At 41.8% G+C, this 21,690-nt stretch overlaps 1 protein-coding gene across 1 annotated transcript in view; it reads right to left on the reverse strand.

The window, feature by feature from the left end:
* Positions 1–21,690, reverse strand: part of eys (eyes shut homolog) — a 292,598-nt gene that overhangs the window by 151,376 nt on the left and 119,532 nt on the right. The window contains 2 exon segments of the mRNA XM_056292252.1: positions 15,619–15,878; positions 17,483–17,604. Coding sequence (XP_056148227.1) covers positions 15,619–15,878; positions 17,483–17,604 — 382 coding nt within the window.

Consider the following 21,690-nt stretch of genomic DNA (forward strand, 5'->3'; position numbering starts at 1 on the left):
AGATGAAGATGATAAGATTTTCACTGGGAGTGATGAAGAAGGACAGGATTAGGAACGAGTATATTAGAGGGACAGCTCAGGTTGGACGGTTTGGAGACCAAGCAAGAGAGACAAGATGGAGATGGTGTGGACATGTGTGGAGGAGAGATGCTGGGTATATTGGGAGAAGGATGCTGAATATGGAGCTGCCAGGGAAGAGGAGAAGAGGAAGGCCAAAGAGGAGGTTTATGGAGGTGGTGAGGGAGGACATGCAGGTGGCTGGTGTGACAGAGGAAGATGCAGAGGACAGGAAGAGATGGAAACGGATGATCTGCTGTGGCGCCCCCTAACGGGAGCAGCCGAAAGTAATAGTAGTTGTAGTAAAGATAGGTAAATACTATTGGGTATCAAACAGGGATAGTAGTGGAAGGTGAGAAGGCAAATGATATGTAGCTGTGCAGTTATTTATACATTTTAACCAGGGCTTGAAACAAATTTCTTTAGGGGTGGAAGAGAAAGTTGCAATAATAAGAAGGGTCACCTGAGGCAACACATTTTGTATTTCACTTATTGCGAACAGCCTCTGTTTCGACTTCTAAATGTCTAAATTAAAAAAAAAAAAGATTTCAGGGCCTAATAATAAAAATGGCCCATAGAGGCCTATTTTACAAAGACTGTTTACAATGGAACAGGATAAGCCTTTTGCTTTGATGGGCATCAATTGTGTCAATCAATTTGACACCCAATGCATTGGTGACCAACACATGGACATTTTCCTGTTATCAGAAAAAGTGTCAAGATTTGTCTTTAGTCAATTTTTGGTTACTAAGTTTTGGCAAGTCTACACCACAGCCAGGGCTTTCCGGCACGGAGACACGGACACACATTGTAAATGAGGGTGCAACAGCCCGATGATAAAATAAATAACTATTAAAAACACCAGGGACTAAAAACGACAAAAGACTAAAAACAAAAATCCAATTTCAAGTCTTTTGTTGGGGGGAGAGCTATGCAGGTCTATGTTCCTGCAGCTTCAGCTCCCTCCAAGTCTCTGGTGTGTCTCTGATGTTTGGAGCCATTTTATCTGTCCTGAGTTACTAAACAGACCAACGCAGGACAGCTGGCTCCCATCCCAATCTGTAACTACAGGGGCCTGAAAAGTCACTAAATGTGACAAAGTCTCAGAGTTGGTGACAATACTTGAAAAGATGACAGGGTCGACTGCATACATACTAGATTCAGGGATACTCAGGAAATTTTAAGAGACTAAATCGCAGCTTTGTTTCGGCTTGGAATTCAGGTTTTGTATAATAAAATGGCGTTGGATCCTCTGTTTACACTTCTCTCTCTTTAATGGGGTGTCCATTAACTTTCATAGGGTGGGTAGGTGGGGTCAAGGATTACCCACCAACTTGAACCTTGGTGCCAAGCCAGCCATAACCTGCTCACCATTTCTCAAGGAGTGCTACTTTACTTTTCATTTTCTTCTTCAATGTCTATATCATTTCCCTTTTGCATTTTCTTTCTGGTTTAGCTTCATCAGCTGGCAATGTATCCCCACATTCTTTGTCTTTTCTTTAATGTTTAGCGAGACCGGGCATACACTAGTGGATAATTGGCCAAATTTTGGTCCGATATGCCCCACTTGAGAACCAGGGGGGAAGGGTCCTGATTTGATGCTGCTCAGAAATGATCATCTTCCCAGATTATCCTGTTGTCAGTGGTATTTGCAGATTCAATCTTTAGCCTAAAATCCACTGGCAAGCCAGCCAGGACTTCCCCATTGATATCTAACATGCCTGATATTTATGACTGGAAATCTATAGCGTGAGAGGGACAGAAACCATATCAGCCAAAGAGAGTAAAGCTGACTAGGAAGCGGAAGTTTCACAGCTCATAACAACCAAAACAATAATATATATTAAAAAAAAAGGTTTTTCTTGTTTTCTTGTTTAATTTTTAAAATATTTTAAATTTAAATGGTCTTTTAAAACTAATATTTTCGCAAAACAATGCATACAAAAGCCAGACAAGTTGCACCTGAGAGTTAATCTCCCCTGTTGTTTTGCTCTAAAGTTGCATTTGATCACAACAGTGAGTCTTTTTCTTCTTTGAGTTTTAATAATGGTGGTTGGTATCCAAAGTGTTGATTTACCGTCACCTGCAGTTTTAAAATCAAACAGCTCTGAGAGTGATTTATCATTAGTATAATTGTTCAGTATGAGATGTGCCATCTTGGCCTCATCAGCTAGTGTGTGAGTTCTGAAAGATAAAAAAAAATAAAAAAAATCAGTGAAATCTATCCTCCCACGTTTTCAGTATTGATTTGGATTTGAATAGTCCTCTAGTGTGTGCCCAGCTCAAGTCACACAGACGAGATATTTCTGTAGTTGTCTCTCGCACATTTCTTCCACAGAAAAAGAGAGATGGTTCACAGCCTGGTATCAGAGCTAATGGCTGGATTACACCTTTACCAAATTCATGAAAGACATCTTTATATAGGTTTTAGATGCTCAGTTAAATGATTTTTTTCCCCTCATACAGAAACTCAAGCAGAACACATAACCTGTTTAATGGGCCAGTGACTTGGCAGTGTTACCCACCACAGACAATTTTTACCTGCATTTGGCAGATGTTCAACCCTGACCTAGTTTTAATGCTCAATGTCAAAATAAGATCGGTTTCCACCTCTGAAGAAATAAACTTTTTATAGATATTCCTATTCGAGAGAGAATATGTGTGTCAATGTGTGCTTGTGCTCGGTTACAACAAAACAGCTACGGTCCAGATGAGGACTAATACTTTTTTTATATTCCATTTCTTGCATTGGCATTTTTGTTACAACTTGTCTTTAATTGTATATTACTTTGGCCTTTGACACCAGCATGGTTGTGTTAAGTCACACAAACTGATACTCTGCTCAAGGACAGAACTCGTACGTGATGCTGCTTGGAGGAGTTGGAGGCATGAAGTTAATGGATGGAGACAGATTTGGATTTTGTTCACATTTTGATCCCTTATTTGGTTTTGTCAAGGTCAAGGACTACCAATTTTATGTAGCACATAATTAATCTAAGTATTTTGTACCCTGTACCACAACAACCATGACTTTTGCATCCGATATGTGCTTTCTCGTGGCATGTTGACACCGCCAGTTACCCGACCCATATCTCTCTAATACAAGCTTTCATTTGATACTTGTGTTACACACCTGCTGATTAAAACAAAGAATAAGTTCGGCATGACTGAACATGACAGATGAGATAGCAAATTGCTAATGATTTCACAAACGGTTGACTTTTATAATATTTACTGTGAGATGTCAAGTTTGAATGGAGCAGGGAGATTTGCCGATGACAGTATATTTTGGTCATCTTGCTGAAATGGGCAGACAAATTGTAATATAATTGGGGCAGGGAATAATGCAATGTAGTTGAAGAACAACATACATTGCACTTTAAATCACATATCTGTAAAAACTGTAGTACTGGGATTAAGTCATGGGTGGTGTGCTCCAAGCTTATTGAGTTCTAGCCATGCAGGCTGGATGTACAGTGAATTATAATGTAGTCACTATGTATGTATGAAGAGAAAACGAGCAAGCCCACACTTGGTATAATGTATGCAGCCAGCACCTAATTTCCTATTCCTCTCCAAGGAAGCCTTCTGCAGCTCACCCAGCCACTCTATTTATATCAGACTAAATCTTTTTATCTCCACACTGATAGAACCATTACGTACAATACAACCCTATAACATGTATACCTGTTTGTTTTTAAGGTTGATCCTTCAGCTTCAGGATGTATAAACATCGTTAAGTTATTAGTGAATCTGGTAAACTTCCCACACGGTCATTTTGATTACACCCTGAATATAGCATTTTGGCTTGCTCTTTTTTCCTTTTTAAAAAAAAAATCTATTCATAATTGCAAGCTAACTGTCAAAGAGGTCTTTGATTATGAAATAGGAGTGTGACAGCCAAATGCAAGGGTGTAACTGTGGTTTGAGAAGTGGGGGGGGGGCACAATAAAACGAGGGGTCTGGGGATCCTCCCCAGAGAACAATGTTCGATTTGAATCTCATTTCCTGCATTTCTACATACATTTTGGGACTACGGTAACCAGTACAAAATCCGGGAAATCATTAAGTTGGTGATAGGAAAGCTGGAGCCATATTGAAATCATGTTGGTTCAACTATGTTCACTCCTTCCTGTCATTATGTAACATCTGTGGCCATGAAAGCATTTGAGCGTATCATTCTGCATACTTGAAATCTTGCACCTCCCCAATGATGCACCCATATCAATTTGCCTATCAAGCCAACCGGTCTGTTGAGGACACCGTTAGCATAGCCCTGCACCATGCCCTGCAACACCTGGAATCACCAAACACCCACACACGCATCCTGTTCGTAGACTTTAGTTCCACCTTCAACTCCATCAACCCACTCAAATGCTTTGCCATACTCTTGGATATGTACATTGACCCAGCCATATGCCACTGGACTTGGAGCTCCCTGTGGAACAGTCCACAGAGGGTGAAGGTTAATAACCTAACCTCACACCCTCTTACCCTCAGTACAGGTGCTCCTCAGGGCTGTGTTCTCTCCCCCGGCTCTTCTCACTTTACACCACCCATCCATGGACAGTTCTGTGAAAATAATAAAATACGCAGACGACACAACCATTGTAGGCCTCATCGCCAACAATGATGAAGCCCAGTACCGCACTGAAGTAGACCAAGCTGTCACTTGGTGTGCAAACAACAACCTTCTGCTAAATACAGCCAAAACCCAAGAACTCATTATTGACTTCCAATGCATGCCGAATCCCAAAACACCCATACAAATGAATGGAGACCCCATCACCACCACCGACTCTTTTACATTCCTTGGAACATACATCAGCAATAACCTGAAGTGGAAAATTAACACTGAACACATCACTGCAAAAGCTCAACAATGACTTTACTTTCTTAGAAGGCTTAAAAAATACTGGATCAAACATCAACGCCTTGTTCTGTTTTACTCAGCCATTATCGAGTTCATCATAACATCTTCTATTACAGTATGGTACGGCGGCATGGACAGTTAAACACGGAAAAAACTGCAGCGGACTGTCAACAAGGCATCCAAAATCATAGGCAACCCACTCCCCTCAGCTGAATCTCTACATACTCACCGGACTGTAAAGCGAGCAAAGAAGATCATCTCCAACCCCTCACATAATAATAATAATAATAATCATCTACTCCTGTATTTTCACAATGTGTGTCTGTGTGAGAGTCTATAAACGGCCAAACTAAAGCACTTGGGGCCTTGATTCTTTTTGGAGGTTATTGGGGATGATCAGGAGCACCTATAAAAAATAGCAGAACATTAATTAAAATTGCGCATAATTATGCATAAATATGCAAAATATGCATTTTTCTAAAAATGCATATTTTCTCGGCATTTCAGATGATTCTGAGCATCTTTGATTTTTTCCCCTATATAAAAAAAAATTTCTGGGACTTAGAAATGTTTTGGCATTATGCAAAATATGCATTTTTGCAAAAATGCACTTATGATCCTCATTTTTTTTGGAGGTGGTAGGTATTGTTCCAGAGAGGAACAGAAAAATAGCAGAAAATTAAAATAATTATAATAATTATGCAAAATATGCATTTTCTAAAAATGGCTAAAAACCACTTTTCTCAGCATTTCAGATGATTCTGAGCATTTGGGGGGAGGGAGTTGGAGTGGGGGGGGTTAGGGGCAGGGGGAAGGCGGTTAGCTGGCAGGATGAAGAGGAGGGAGATTTAGACGGGTGGAGAACCAAACTGCTACATTGTAGCGGGGTTCTTCTAGTAATAGTAATAATTTCATTTATATACCCTGCTCATCACTTCTTCCAGCTCCTTCCCTCAGGGAGGCGCTACAAGTCACTGTCCACTAAGACTAAACGCTTAACAGTTTTTTCCCCTAGCTATCAGGACTCCCTATAGTCCCCCCTCACACACCACTGGCATGCATACCACCATTCACCTAATTATTGGGCGTAATATGTTTGTTTCTGCTATTGCTTGCCATAGTAAATTCAAAAGATCTTTCCCATTGTGGTATTGATTAGATATCAGAGAAGATTTGTGTGTGTGTGTGTGTGTGTGTGTGTGTGTGAATTAATTAATTGTAAAGTGCTTTGAGTGGCTGTTGCAGCTGGAAAAATGCAACTTGACTGATTGATTGATTTTACAACCACCTTTAATATTTAGTTTGTCAAATCGCCTTTTTCCTCCTTTGGAAATATGTGATGGGCTGGTGACTATTTCGCTCGCCAGCCAACGTTAGTAATAGTAACAACGATACCCTTTAAATTTTTTGAATCCTTGGGGTCAACTGTCCAAAGTAATGGGGAGTGAAGAAGAGAGAGCAGGCAGGGTGGAGTGGGTGGAGAAGAGTGTAGAAGAGTGTAGAGTGTCAGCAGTGATGTGTGACAGAAGGGTACCAGCAAGAGTTAAAGGGAAGGTTTACAAGATGGTAGTGAGACCAGCTATGTTGTATGGTTTGGAGACAGTGGCACTGATGAAAAGACAGGAGGAGGAGCTGGAGGTGGAGGAGATGAAGATGATAAGATTTTCATTGGGAGTGATGAAGAAGGACAGGATTAGGAACGAGTATATTAGAGGGACAGCTCAGGTTGGACGGTTTGGAGACAAAGCAAGAGAGACAAGATGGAGATGGTTTGGACATGTGTGGAGGAGAGATGCTGGGTATACTGGGAGAAGGATGCTGAATATGGAGCTGCCAGGGAAGAGGAGAAGAGGAAGGCCAAAGAGGAGGTTTATGGAGGTGGTGAGGGAGGACATGCAGGTGGCTGGTGTGACAGAGGAAGATGCAGAGGACAGGAAGAGATGGAGACGGATGATCCGCTGTGGCGCCCCCTAACGGGAGCAGCCAAAAGTAGTAGTACTAGTAGATACCGTAGCAAGAGTTTATAGATGTTGGCTCGGTCAACGTGAGCCTAGCATCAACAGGTCTCGAGAGAAAATATGATTGTCCTGGGCTAAATAACTGAATAGGCTTATAATCATCCAACTCACATTTGCCCTCTTTCTTTTCATCCCCTCTCCAAAGAAAGACATGAAATCTTACTGCTGCTGTTGGCATTTCCTTTTTATGAACTGCCGCTTGCTCGTTCATTGAGCAAATTTTCAAGTGTGCATGCGTGGAAAACGTCAACGTCCACACAAACCAAAATGTACCGTAGAACCACGTAGGCGGGCTGTCCGTGTCTGTGGCAATTTTTCAGGGCCTTACAGTCAGCGACTCAATTCACATTCTCAGCCACAATCTGATGGCTGGCCAAACAGCAGCATATTAAGCGCAATTTTTGTGGTTAAAAAAAATAATAATAAAAAAGTGGGGGGGGGGCACAAACAGGATTTTGAAATGGGGGTGGGGGGGTGGGCATGTCCCCCGTCCCCAGAGGAAATTACGCCCCAGGCCAAATGTGATTCTGTGTATGTGTGGAGGATATTTGTAGGCATATGTGTGAGCTTGAGTTGTCAGATGTGACTGAGGTGTGTGGAGGCATGCATGCATGTACATGAAAGTGCAAAAGATGATGTTGGACCCTTATAGCTTTTGAGCGACTTTAAAACTTGAATTAAAAAGTTTTGTTCTTTCAAAACCTCCCTGTTGACTATTACCTCTCATCTCAAGTGTGTGAAATACGATTTCCTCTCTAAATAACAGCTGAAATGAAAACTATTCACTGGCATCATAAACCACTGTAGTATCATAAAGGTAAATCATCGAAGAGAAAAACCCAGCAAACTCAAGGTAAGTGCTACTCTCTTTTAAAACCAAAATAAAGTCTGAAGAGAAAATGATTGTGTAGCATAGACCAAGGTTTGCCTTATCCAGTGTCTATAAACCCATAACGGGTTGTGTTACGGCTTACTGCGTGCAAAATGACAAAATCTGCAGAAGAATATCAAGTGCCTAGTGATCTGATATGAGTTTTTTCCCCTTTCATACATACCACAATGACAAATAGTGTGTGCATTTAAATATTAGGTACCTGACTGACACCTTGATTCAAGCCCCATGACACCTGCACAATGGAGACTTGGAGTAGGAACTGGTGTATTGTTCAGGGAATGTAACTCGCATACACAAATGCAGACTATGAATCTAACACAAGGCAATGTGCATCTTCATTGTTTATCATGGCCAAGCTCACAGAATATATCTTCTGCTCTCTATAATTTCATAATATCAAACATTAAGTCTGCACCCTCATACTGTAGACAACTACAATATTATGTAGGATATAACGTCTTCAGTCACACCCTTAAGAAAATTAATTAGGTTTTGCAGCCCTGTTAACTCATGTATGTACAATAAGAATGATATTTCAAGCAAACTGGTGATTCTTTACAGCTAAACCATGAGGGTATGGTTGTGACATTTATGTGCTCAAGTTTTAAAGGGCCCATCAAAGGACATGGCACCACCAGGATGCCTGGAGGGGGACCAAAAACCATCGGAAGGGGGGAACTTTAATGGACGCCAAATGCATCGACTTTAGCATCTTCACACAGATGAGACCTTGATCATCGAGCTGTGCTGTTGATCGAAGGATGATTGGCAGAGCTAAGTCACACAGCTGACGCCTCTATCAAATCTGTGAGAGGAAAAGAAAGTCAAAGCTACATGTGGTCTCCCCATTTTGGCCTCAGTTTACTTTCAAAGGGTCTCTGGAGATGTCGCCTTGAGTCAAGTTATGCTCTACTGGCATCTGCACCTGGAAATGGGGGCCTCCATCGCTTGTTGGCTGGTGCAGTTCTTTGCAATGACCAGACACGCCGAAACACATCAGGGCGTCCAGGTAGCATAACGGTCTATTCCGTTGCCTACCAACACGGGGCTCGGCGGTTCGAATCCCCGTGTTACCTCCGGCTTAGTTGGGCGTCCCTACAGATACAACTAGCCGTGTCTGCGGGGGGAAGCTGGATGTGGGTATGTGTCCTGGTCGCTGCACTAGCGCCTCTTCTGGTCGGTCAGGGCGCCTGTCGGGGGGGGGGGACTGGGGGGGAATAGCGTGATCCTCCCACATGCTACGTCCCCCTGGTGAAACTCCTCACTGTCAGGTGAAAAGAAGCGGCTGGCGACTCCACATGTATGGGAGGAGGCATGTGGTAGTCTGCAGCCCTCCGCAGATCGGCAGAGGGGGTGGAGCAGCGACCGGGACAGCTCAGAAGAGTGGGGTAATTGGCCGGGTACAATTGGGGAGAAAAGGGAGGGGGAGGGACAAAAAGAAAACCAGGAGAGAAAAAAACCCCCACATCTAGTATGTAATACAGCATTGGCCATAACAGATGTTTCTGTGAAGGTGCCGTCATCTAGTTGCATGATCTAGTTGGGAAATAAACTCTATTGGGAAAGAAAAACCCATTTTTCAATGTTTAAGTTACTTTTGACATTTGAAAAAAAATCTCTCAGTGCAAGTTCCCAGCTCAATCTTTGTGCACACTTGTTATAAACAAAACAGCTTAAAGCCACATGGAACTCAAAGGCAAGAAAGAGAGACACAAAGGTGATAAGTCCGTGGTGTTATTTCCCACCATACTCATGAGAAGAACAAGGACGCCACAGTTTTGCATAAACCCATGCTCAATTGAAGGCACACCCCAAATCCTCAGTGCACACATCAAATAGGCACAGTGTGAATAGGAACAGCTCAAATGTAAGTGTCTTAATCCGCTTATGACCTGCTCCAATTTAGAGTCTGAATCGAGCCCTAAGTGCCTAGAAGGTTTTTCAGTACAGTATTATGATGGATTTTCTTCTTTGGCACATGGAAAATTATTTTTGGATAGAGTCAGATATTCTTGGTATTGGTAGCATGGAAGTAGAAATCAAACCCTTTACTTAATATCATTGTCCTATGCTCTGGCACTGTGTATTACACAAGCCTTTGATGAGTAACGGAGACTAATGTGCAAATTTGGCCAAAATCCAATTCTTCCGTTAATCTTCAGCTGAAAATTCAAATTCTGCTTCGCATTTTTCTAAACTTCACAAAATGTGCTACGAAGTTTGTAAACAATTAGCTCAACACAGCACTGGTATCCAGTTCCTGTTCGTTCAAGTATCAAAAATTATCACATTAACTTCAATCGACTATTCGATCCTAGAAACAAAATAACAAAAACATTTTTAATGGCATACTAATGATATTACAATAGCAATTCACTTTTATTGTACGTGTAGCTTGGTTTAACAGTAAAGTGACAATACACTGGGTTAAAGTGATAGGAATTGAACTGAACTGAACTGAACTGCACAGAAGCCATTATCGTCTGTTTGTCCTTTTACAACTATAGCTTCTACCACTGCTTCTATGATGTATGACTACTAGCTCTACGGTCATTACTATTCTTATTCATCAGAGTTAGTGTTTTCTGACAGATAATAGTAAAATGTAGGAGCACTGTTGACTCAAAGATACCATTCTGAAGATATTTTTGTCCAAGTTTGTGAAAGCTATGATGTTCGTGGTAGTTGTCAGCACTGTTGCGTCAGTACATGCCTGACCACTGGGGGGGAAAAAACGACATGGCTGAATTTGTGTTCTAGCTGTTAAGGCTGTAGTATCTACTGGAAGAGGGTGTTTTATCATCTCATTCTGCCATATACACTTGTTAGACACACCAACTTGCTCGCGGGTACCACCGACCTTATTCTTCAGCTTTTATCAAAGACATGAAATGCTATGTGCTGTATCATTTTACATGGAAAAAGTCCTTGGCAAAAGTCTAGTGTAACCAATAAAATGAGCAAATAGGAATAAAATGAAACCTTCTGTTTTTAATCTAGACTTTGAATCAATCAAAACTGTTTTACACGTGGATCTAAGACCTGCCTGTGTGCAGGGATATTTTTAAGCTTCCTTTTGGAGTGGAAGGTGGTTAAACTTTGAGCTCCAAATCTCACTATATGCTCCATGCATTTAACAATGGTACCGTATGTGCGAATCGGAAATGGTGGCGATATCATTGTTCATCTTGTCTCATTGTGCACACCTCCATAATTGCAATAATGACTATAATGAGGCCCTCTGTTACATCACATATTCCCAATAAATAAGACTGACCCATCTCTGTTGAGTACACAGCATTATTAAAAAAGAAAAATTGAACATTTGTTAGGGTTGAAGCAGCAACAACTATTTCTTAGAGGAGAACTCAGCCTCAAACAGCAATCTACAGTAGCCCAAGAGCTATGATCTACTAAAAGAACTAAAAGAAAAGTAAAACGAAAAGCAAATAGTCTTCCAAAGATTACCTCTACTTGTCTCTGTTATAATGACCAAAATGGGTATCAAATAATACTCAAAGAATTGTACTGCAATCTCAGCATACACCACTTTCAAACTATTCCAGATTTCATCATCATACCTTTGAACCTACCAATGAAAAGATTATGTCTTCATGGACCACATTTATGCAGCTCAAAATTGCATCATAAATGGACCCGTTATAGCTTCATATGAAACAGACAGTTACGGGCTCAAAGTTGTTCTAAATTAACACTTGTGTCAGATGTATTGGGAGCCTCTTTCTCCAGAAAATGACTTGCACACAAGTAGAAAAACCAATAACCACGTGCTGTTGGTTGACACGTTAGAGCACAATATTTTACAATGTAAACATCTGATTCAAGAAATGCTCCATTTTCCAGGAAATAATGGTAACTATGCAATGCATTAGTATCTCAATTGGGTCTTTATCTGGACAGAATATAGAGTTTAAAAAACCAGCCGTCAATTTGACCACACATGGTCATTTTAGGCAGGAGATGGAAAGGACCATGTGTCGGCCCTGTGATGGCCTGGTGGCCTGTCCAGGGTGTCTCCTCACCTGCCTGCCACCCAATGACTACCGGGATAGGCTCCAGCATCCCCGCAACCCTGAGAGCTGGATAAGCTGTTTGGATAATGGATAGATGGACGGTTAATCTCATTTAAATAGCAAGCAAATACATACTTATAAATAAATGTAGAAGTGCAGGAGTTTTTATTGATATTTTGATTACATTGGCAACTTGTTGTTTGAAATAGTAATATAATAAATATAATTTCATCATTACCAATTACCAGTGCTACATCACATGACCACAGACATGGTTGTCTATGACCTCATTTAAACAGAGTAGAGGTCCATCCATCCATCCATTATCCCAACCGCTTATCCTGCTTGCAGGGCCGAGGGGATGCTGGAGCCTATCCCAGCAGTCATTGGGCGGCAGGCGGGGAGGCACCCTGGACAGGCCGCCAGGCAATCATAGGGCCGAAACACACACACACACACACACACACACACACACACACACACACACACACACACACACACACACACACACACACACACAAAAAGGTATTCTGGGTACTTGGTGGAAACCAGCTACCAGTGTCAGCAGTGCTGAATGGTAGGCTTAGGGAATAGATCATCTTGTGATGTCATGATTTTACCACTATCTTGCAACAGCAACCTTCTGACACTTACCGGCTTGGTCGGGCATCCCTACAGACACAACTGGCCGTATCTGCGGGTGGGAAGCCGGATGTGGGTATGTGTCCTGGTCGCTGCACTAGCGCCTCCACTGGTCAGTCGGGGCACCTGTTCGGGGGGAGAACTGGGGGGAATAGCGTGATCCTCTCACATGCTACGTCCCCCTGGTGAAACTCCTCACTGTCAGGTGAAAAGAAGCGGCTGGCAACTCCACATGTATGGGAGGAGGCATGTGGTAGTCTGCAGCCCTGCCCGGATCAGCAGAGGGGGTGGAGCAGCGACCGGGACGGCTCGGAAGAGCGGGGTAATTGGCCGGGTACAATTGAGGAGAAAGGGGGGGAGGAAACAAATGGATGAAATACTGGATTTGGATGCGCAGGCAGCAAGGACTGTCTGTTCTGCAGAGAGAAGCATTTTATGCATTGTTTTTCTTGCTAGATATTTGTGTGTTTCTGTTTTTTCACATTTTGGACTGCATTGCCTTTTAAAGACTGTGTTTTGAAAAGTGCTATACAAATAAAGATTATTACTATTATTGTGGTTCTGTTATTGATTTAACATCTTTAGTACAGCCCTGTGATGGCCTGGCGGCCTGTCCAGGTGTCTCCCCGCCTGCCGCCCGGTGACTGCTGGGATAGGCTCCAGCATCCCCGCGACTCTGAGAGCAGGATAAGCGGTTGGATAATGGATGGATGGATGGATGGATGGATGGATGGATCTTGAGTACAGAATGTCTTGTATGGTTTCAAGATACATTATATTGAAGTTGCATATACTTTTGGTGTAATTGTTTCAATTGCAGGTTCAGAATGACTACGTTTTGTAAACTTTGTTGCAAACATTTATTGAAAAGGTAACAGTACACTTTAGTAGTAAAATTAATACGAACTTGTGTGACAGTCAAAAAAGCAACAGAGTAGCAATTTCACAACAATGGAAAAATTCTAAAAATGAACAAAAATCCACCTATATCTACTACTACTACTACTTTCGGCTACTCCCGTTAGGGGTCGCCACAGCGGCTCATCCGTTTCCATTTTTAAGAAATGGAAACGGATGAGCCGCCTATATAAAAATCCACCTATGTAAAAAAGTAAATCAACTACTGATGTAAATAAAAGTGATTAAGCACAGCTTTTCACGTTGTCGCTCTCATTGCCAGTCGCATGTTTCGCACTACAGGATTTGGACTCCCTGACAGGTCCAGATTCTTTAGCCAGCTAGATATCTGGGATGTGTCTGCAATGCATCGGCGAGCATCTCGGCTCACGTCTTTGACCAGTTCACATATAGTGCTGGAGCGCTGATTTGAAAGCGCAGAGCCAACGTCAATTTGCCTTTGATCTGGGGCTTTTGTCAGGGAGCGGAAAATCAGGGCTAGAATTGTGTAGTGTGAACTAAGCATAAGACAAACCTCTTTCCCAAAAAGGGGTGAAAAAAGATCTAAGGAGTAACACAACGCGTTTAGGAACCCTTTCGGGATCACTTAGGGATTACGCGCTTGATTGCACGTACATGCGCGCGCGCGTGTGTGTGTGTGTGCGTGGGATTGTGTGTGTCTGTCTGTCTGCGGATAATCTCACAAACATCTGGGCCTGCCAGCCTAATAGTTTTGGTGAACAGTTGTGACTGTATGATCAAGGACCTCTCATGGCTGTGGTGATTCAAAACCTTTGAAAAACCTGTTTTATACCACAACTGAGTGCTACCTCCTCAGCTGGTCTGTCGCCACGTCATGGCATCTGTGGGCAGCTGTTTCCAACATGTTCCCATCTAGCATAGAAGCCCCAATATCAATTGTTATTATTATCTTACAAACGAACCCCCAGTGAAGTAGACAAATGAGTGAACTGACTAACTAACTCCCTGGCAAACTCCTGTGCCGGCCTACCAGACTTCTCCCTAGACCTAAACGTCTGGCGATACGCCTCTGGCACCAACTCGTAAGCTTTTAACGCTGCAGCCTTGAGCGATGCGATGCATAAGCTTTGCTCTCAGCCACGCTGAGCGCGGAGTCCGCTTCCTGTGCCCGACCTGTCAAAACACGCCGCAACAGTAACGTGCGTTCAGCATCGGACCGAGCCCTACTCTCAGCTACTCACTCCGAAAGTGAGAAAAACCTATCTGGGTCTCGTTCACAAAACTGAGGAACCAAACGCAGATTACCGGGAACATCAAAAGAACGTGAAGGCCCAGGAGAAGCAAGAGAGACATGCCCCGCATCACTACCATTACCCAAACGTAACCCGCCTTCTTCCAGATCAAGCCTTTTGATTTCTGCCTCCCTTCTTAATCTTGCAGCCAAATTTTCCATTTCAGCTTACAACAACAGCAATTCTTTGCGCCGTTAAAAAGTTCTCCCCGTACTCAGCCGAGCTTCACTAGAGCCAGGTGCACCAACCTTCTCCCACCCAGAACCAACAGCATGCAATAACTACTCAACTCAACTCAACTCAACTCACTAGTAAAATTAACTGAATTTGAAAGTTAGTAGATATGTTATTTAGTTATAGTCTCTTAAAAAGAATATATATATATATATGTGTGTGTGTGTGTGTGTAATATAGAATATATGTTTATATGTTGCTATAGCCTATAAGAAAATACAGTTGTACCGGCAGGGATACAGCAGTGCAGAGAAGCTGTTTCCATGGTTACCACGCACAGAGCGTCTGGCATTTACTCGTGGAGCGCCTGTCTGCCTATCTGTTCATATGAGGAGCACATGGACCCTGTGGATCCAAGCGGGTACACAGGCAGAGTGTCGCTCACTGTCTGAAAACACCAGTATGAGGAACACCCGCTACTTGACATGTTTATTTTTCTCTCCCGAAAACAAATAATTTTTCAAAAATATGTACGAAATAAATATTCATAAAAACCCACTATTTGTGCTTTGCTGAATACATATTCCGATTCGGCTGCACCCCTAGTATATATGATTTCGTGCATTTTGAGTAGAAGTGCAAACTGCATGGTGAATGCACTTTGGAATGGTCTACTACGGTGCACTTTCATCCTGAAAATAGGCTGAGGCAGACATGCTGAATTTGTACTAGGTGGGGAAATGTGTTCGCTCACCGGCTCGGCATCTGCAGGAAGCTGTTCCATCTAAGCGTGTCAGGCAGGTGGAGAGGTGCAGGCAAGGATTGTGGAGAGGGTCACAGGGGTCATAAGGCTGGTTGCACAAGGGGCCAGTGAAGAAGGGGGGACAGGTGCAGGAGAACTCCCCTGGTACATCGGACTCCTGACACTGAGCTCCATTTAGGCAAGGTGCAGAATCGCACTCGTTCACGTTGTCTGCACAGTCCACACCGGTCCAGCCTGGCGAACACACACACCTTGGACGCACATGGCACAGAGGGCATACGCTACTATAGAAATTATTTCGGCAAATAACAATGCATCAGCAAATGAATTCATACATCTAGTAAATCTTTACATTGATCATTATTCATTTGCACAACTTAATACATCAAATCCTGGAAATGAGTAATTAATTTACAGCATAAAATCCCAAAACATGCATTAGAGTGAAATTTAATAAGCACCGCCAGCGCAGTGAGTTGAGCTTGGCACAAACACTGACAGGGTAAGAGGTTGATATAAAAATGTATGCACTTTAAGGTTGGATAAATACATTTATCACATGGCTAATATCACATACAAGTTTGTCCTAACTTAAAGGAAAATGTCAATCGTGATTTTGTACATGTGCAACCAGTACTGATGGGTAAAGTAGTAAACTGAGGCAATATTCTCACTACATATTGACAGAGAAATCGGTTGTCCTGCTTACCGAGCCTTTCCAACAGTGCCTACAAATACCACAATGCACTGCACACAAGCTTCTGTACTGTTGTCCATAAAATCCTCTGTGCTAATGTTTCGGGATGTCATTCCCACCACTAGAAACGTAGCTTTACCGAGAGGATGGAAATATGTTTTTTTTTCAATGCAGTCTTTAGAGTAGATTAAGTGGCAATTAGAAATCCAGTTTTTCATCTGCCAACTGAGGTTGCATACGTCACTTGGCGGACTGAAAAATCTCTGTTTCACAGCAGCCCAGACACAGACAAACAACGGCAGGTGTTTTTTTCCCCATATGCTGTGTTTTTCACTCGCTATCCCTGTTGCAGACAGATAACGATATAGTTGAAAATCAGCTAATTTTCCCTTTAAAGATTTTAAGTAATTTCAGTCATTTCACAATCCAGGGGCTAAAAAGGGAAGACACATCTGTGCGCAGGGAGATTCGTTGAAGGCATCTGTTCCCAAAAGTGTATAAGTGCTACTCTGTTCACCGTGTGGAGCCTTTTCTGTACAGTGGCATATAAGATATTTGACACAGGTCCCATCCCTGAGACAGAAACCGAAGAGCTATTTCACAGGTTAATTGCACTAATGGTCAGCACGGTGTAACATACCGGACAGCTGAATGTAGGACACACGAGGTTAGAGCTCTGAGTGGGGATTAAATGGAAATGAATGTTATAGAGGGAGAGAAAGAGCGAGAGTGAGAGAGAGAGAGAGAGACAGTGAGGTACCAAGGGAGGAGTGTGTCTAGTTTAGCTCTTCACAGGGAGGATAAATATTCCACTTGGTGGCAGTGAGCACTCAAGTACTACCAACCACTCCAACTACAATTCCTTTCCATCCCCCTACTTTTCTACCTGAAGCTGTTTTACGTGTCCCCAGTGAGAGGGGGCATTAGCTGAAGCAGATACACCGGATTTTTTCTCCAATGAGTCACAGATCCCCTGAAACCTTTTCATGCTGTGAGTCATTGATTGACTCATTTGTTTTACCTGCCATCTGCAATTCATTATCTCCGCTGCCAGTGGAAGGACATATTGCTATCTCACAAAGGCTCTTCTTTTTGCATTCATTAAGTGACTGATGCACCTCATGAGGACAGCGCCCTCAAGCCAACCCTTATACCTACATGAAGCTGTTGAGGAGGTCTATGCAGGTGCCGTTGTTTTTGCAGGGCTCTGATAAACATTCATCAATTTCTTGTCGGCAGAATTTCCCCTCCCAGCCAGAGTGACACACACACTCATAACTCTGTGAATACAAACAAGAGACGATGAAATGTAGGGTGCTGTGATAACAAAAAAAAAATCCAAACAACTAACATATCGGTTGCCCCTCTATAACACTTCAATTTGTAATACTACATTATAATGCAATATTCATACTAACAATTTCCCTTATCCAAATGTACAGTGTGCTGATCTCATGTTGCCAGATCTCAACTTGTTGCGTAGGAGTCTAACTGTAATAATCTACATTGTATGACCCAGCAGGGAGGCCCAGAGCGCCTAGCCTAAGGGGAGATGCCCAAAGGGCTTTAAGCTTAATTTTCTGGAACAGTTAGACAGCGATAACTTGTTCAGGAGTACTTTGGTAAAGAGAGATTTGGAAGTTTAAACCAGCAACACTTTGGCCACCTGTCAGCTTGTCTAACCAACAGGAAGCTGAGTCCCAAATCGCATTTCAGAAACCAAGTGCTGCAATGTTTAACATCCTTCATTTTCAGTTTTCTATCAGAATGTTCTTGATTATATCCTCCCACTCACAAGAAGACCTTGCCTGTGAAAATCCGTTTCAAGTGTGGAAAATTCCTGCTTGTCTTAAATTTTTACATTACCACTATGCAGATGTATTCCTCCTACATCCCACCCTCTACACAACACGCAAGCCTGTTTTTCCTTGCTGCTCAAGGTATGTAATACAGGTCTGCATCAAGCAGAAAATGTTATCAATGCAAATATTGTGTAGAAATTATGCAAAGCCTTTTCTACATACACAGAGAAATAGTCCAAAAAATATCTCTCTAACATTTATCAAGATTTCTGTTAAATATACCATCTTTACATAAATTTTAATACTCATTAAAGTGAGATACGGCCCACAACCCTAACTTCCACGTTTAAACCCTTGCCAAATGACAGAGGAATTTCACTCTCTGATGTCTTTGGACAACTTACTCTGTAGTCCATCATTAAGATCTACATTATGATAATTCATCATACTGTAAGAGATTAATGCTTTGTTGTCTATTACTTCCCAAGGCCACTTTTTATTTGAATTCCTCTTTGCATACAAAATGAGGGTAGTCACATTGTCAAGGATTATTCAGGATTTGTCACTGCCAATATGATGTGCAAAGGTCCTGACCACTGCGGGTCGAATGCATGCTAATCTGTATTTCATACACTGGTAGGGAGCCCTTAAACTCTGTCTGATATAATTTGTACACTGCAGGCCTTATGGTAGTGAGGGAAAATGCCGTCATCTTATGATAAATTACATACCTCCAGGAGACTCCTATTCCTTACCCCTGGCAATAGAACATAATCTAATTTTTGCTGCTAAGTCACCTTCAGGGACTGCAATTCTCCAAAATAAGCTAAAGCTCTGTGGGACACAGCGGCGAGAGAGGAATAACTGCACTGTAAACAAGACTGTGAAGGGGTTTCCAAAAACTGCCTCTATTTGAATAATGAGCTGAGGTAAAGACCTCACAGCTAAACAAAGAACAGTGTGACTGGGACAATGTGGGTTGAAATTTCATTACCCCCGAGGTCACGCCCCTTCCAATTGTTATAAATTGTCTTTTTGCCTTTAATCTGGCAATGCATGAACAGTATCTCGGAACATTACAATGTTTCAACCACATTTTCTGCTATTAAATGTCAAATTTACCACATATTCTGCTGACTTTGACTTAATGTTAAAAGAGGTACAGTGAAACTTAAAATTAAGTATATCATTACTCCCACATCGTAAAGTATTCGTCCTGTACTCAGCCTAAAAGGGGCTTGTCAGAAGTGCGAGTTACTTTAGAAAGCCAGTTGATGAAACTATTTAAAACTTGACTAGACTACCAGAAGATGCAGAAGACAAAAATCAGACATCACTATTGAGAATCCTTCTTCTAACTTCTAAGATGATCAGTCTCCTGGCCGAGGCCACAGCCCCCCACGGTAACACAACGGAGGGAGAAGGTCAAGGATGTTTATTACATGGAAAACATAACTGCAAGGGTACAATTAAAAACAGATATATATGTTTGAGTAAATGGTCCCCAATTATTACACATTTTCTCAACTGATCTGAAGTAAGAGATAGGGACAAAATTCTTCTGGATCTCTTTTCTCCTCATTTAAATGTGAACACTATGTGTCCCCCCCCCCCCTTATATAATGTATATATCTACCTGTTATCTGAGTTCATGGACAAATGTCACTACTCATTCCTGTTTTCTTTTTCTTTTTTGAGAATGGGAACTATATATGGACATTAAGAGGATGCTGAAATCCATGGACTGCTTCGTAAGACAGCTGTGTATTTGTTGTGTATATGAACATGCGACTGTACTGTAAAACTGCACCTGATAAACATTAAAAAAAGTTTTTAAAAAAAAACACAAGACAATTGCTATAGAACACACAGACAGATTTCATTATAGTGGTGACTGATTAAAAATATAACAGCAGCAGAGCAAAAACTACTATATTAGGTTTCTACTGAAAATAACCCATTGAAATAAAAATAACTCCTTTGTAAAGATATAATTTCAAATGTTAAGGAATCAACTCAGCAACTTTTCCAAATCAGCACAACCCTGCAACACTAATGTGATCCATGTCCACCTGGTACCAGCAGCTGTGGGAAGCATCCGAAGCTGTCATATCAAAAATGAAACACGGGTTCAACAATTTACACATATGGAACAAAATGCAGTGGTTATGTGGTACGGTAAAGACTGAGTGAAACAATGGTGGGTTCGCCTAATAAAATAGGGAATTTAAAGTATTCTATAAAAAAGCTTTTCAAAACAATTTTGTCTAAGAGCATTAAGCTTCATGGATGTATCTGACCGCATCATTTCAGTTCCAATATTGTCCATAGTTGTATTTACATATATCAGAAGTTATTGTGGTATTAAGCCAAGTCAATTTTATTTGTATAGCCAAATATCACAAATTACAAATTAGAGTCCCTGTCCTTAGACCCTCTCATCAGATAAGGGACAACGCCCTAAAAAAAAAAAAACCCTTTAACAGGGAGAAAAAATGGGAAGAAACCTCAGGGAGAGCAACGGAGAAGGATCTCTCTCCCAAGACGGACAGCGTGCAATGGATGTTGTGTTCACACAATTTACACAACACAACATTGAAAGAGGATAACACAATTATAAAACATATGAAGAATATGATGATGAGGATGCCAAGCAGTGTCCAGACGCCACTGGAACAGCCCAGGACCTGAGCCACGCGACCACCATCACCATGTAAAAAAAAAACATAATAAAATAGTCACGCATCTTAGTGAGAGAAGTGGCATATTAAGTGACATATTTCTCAAAACATCATACTTACGGAATGATGTGCAGATCAGCTGATGAGATGTAGAAGCAAAAATCCTCTTTGACATTTAACATAGTCATATACTATATCTCACATGTCTTTTTTTTTAAAGCTGACGTTTCGTAAGCCATTGACTTTAAATTACAATGTCTAGCGGTGTCGAAATAAGATGTAAAGTCATTTTTCTACACGACACAGATTTATCTAACCACTGCAATCTGCTTAGCAAATAGTTGGAAAAAAGCCCCAGGTAATCGTTGCACAGCTTGTGAGCAGCATGCAGCTCCTGAGCCCTCTCTCTCAGCTGCCACAGATCAACATTACTGGCTCAAAATGCAGAGGCCAGAGACTATTATCATCTAGCTGCTCCGGACATTGCATGTATTAAGTGTTTGCATTACAATGTCACCTTCCCAAACTATCCCTCCTCTTGCCTTTTCTCTCCAGTGCAAAATAGAAAAATACAAATTCTTCCAAGTTCATTCAAAGCATAACACAACAGCCTACTCTGTTGTGCTTTGCTGTTCTGAAGCTGTCTTCGGATTGCCTGTTTTAGTCATCCTCTCCCAAAGTGTGCGATTCAGGCCTGCCCCAAGTGCCAATCAAATCAAGAAGAACTGTGATGAAAATGAATGAAAGTGTGAATGAAAAAGTCACGTGACTGAGAATAACCCACATGACTTTTTCATTGACAATGAACAGCTCTGCCATGTTGGAGGACAGCTACACCTTAGAAACCAGTGTTTACACTGAAGTTCTCGTTGTTGATCTGTGT

Source organism: Lampris incognitus, chromosome 13 (assembly GCF_029633865.1).
Source record: "Lampris incognitus isolate fLamInc1 chromosome 13, fLamInc1.hap2, whole genome shotgun sequence".
In the NCBI taxonomy this organism is placed as follows: domain Eukaryota; kingdom Metazoa; phylum Chordata; class Actinopteri; order Lampriformes; family Lampridae; genus Lampris; species Lampris incognitus.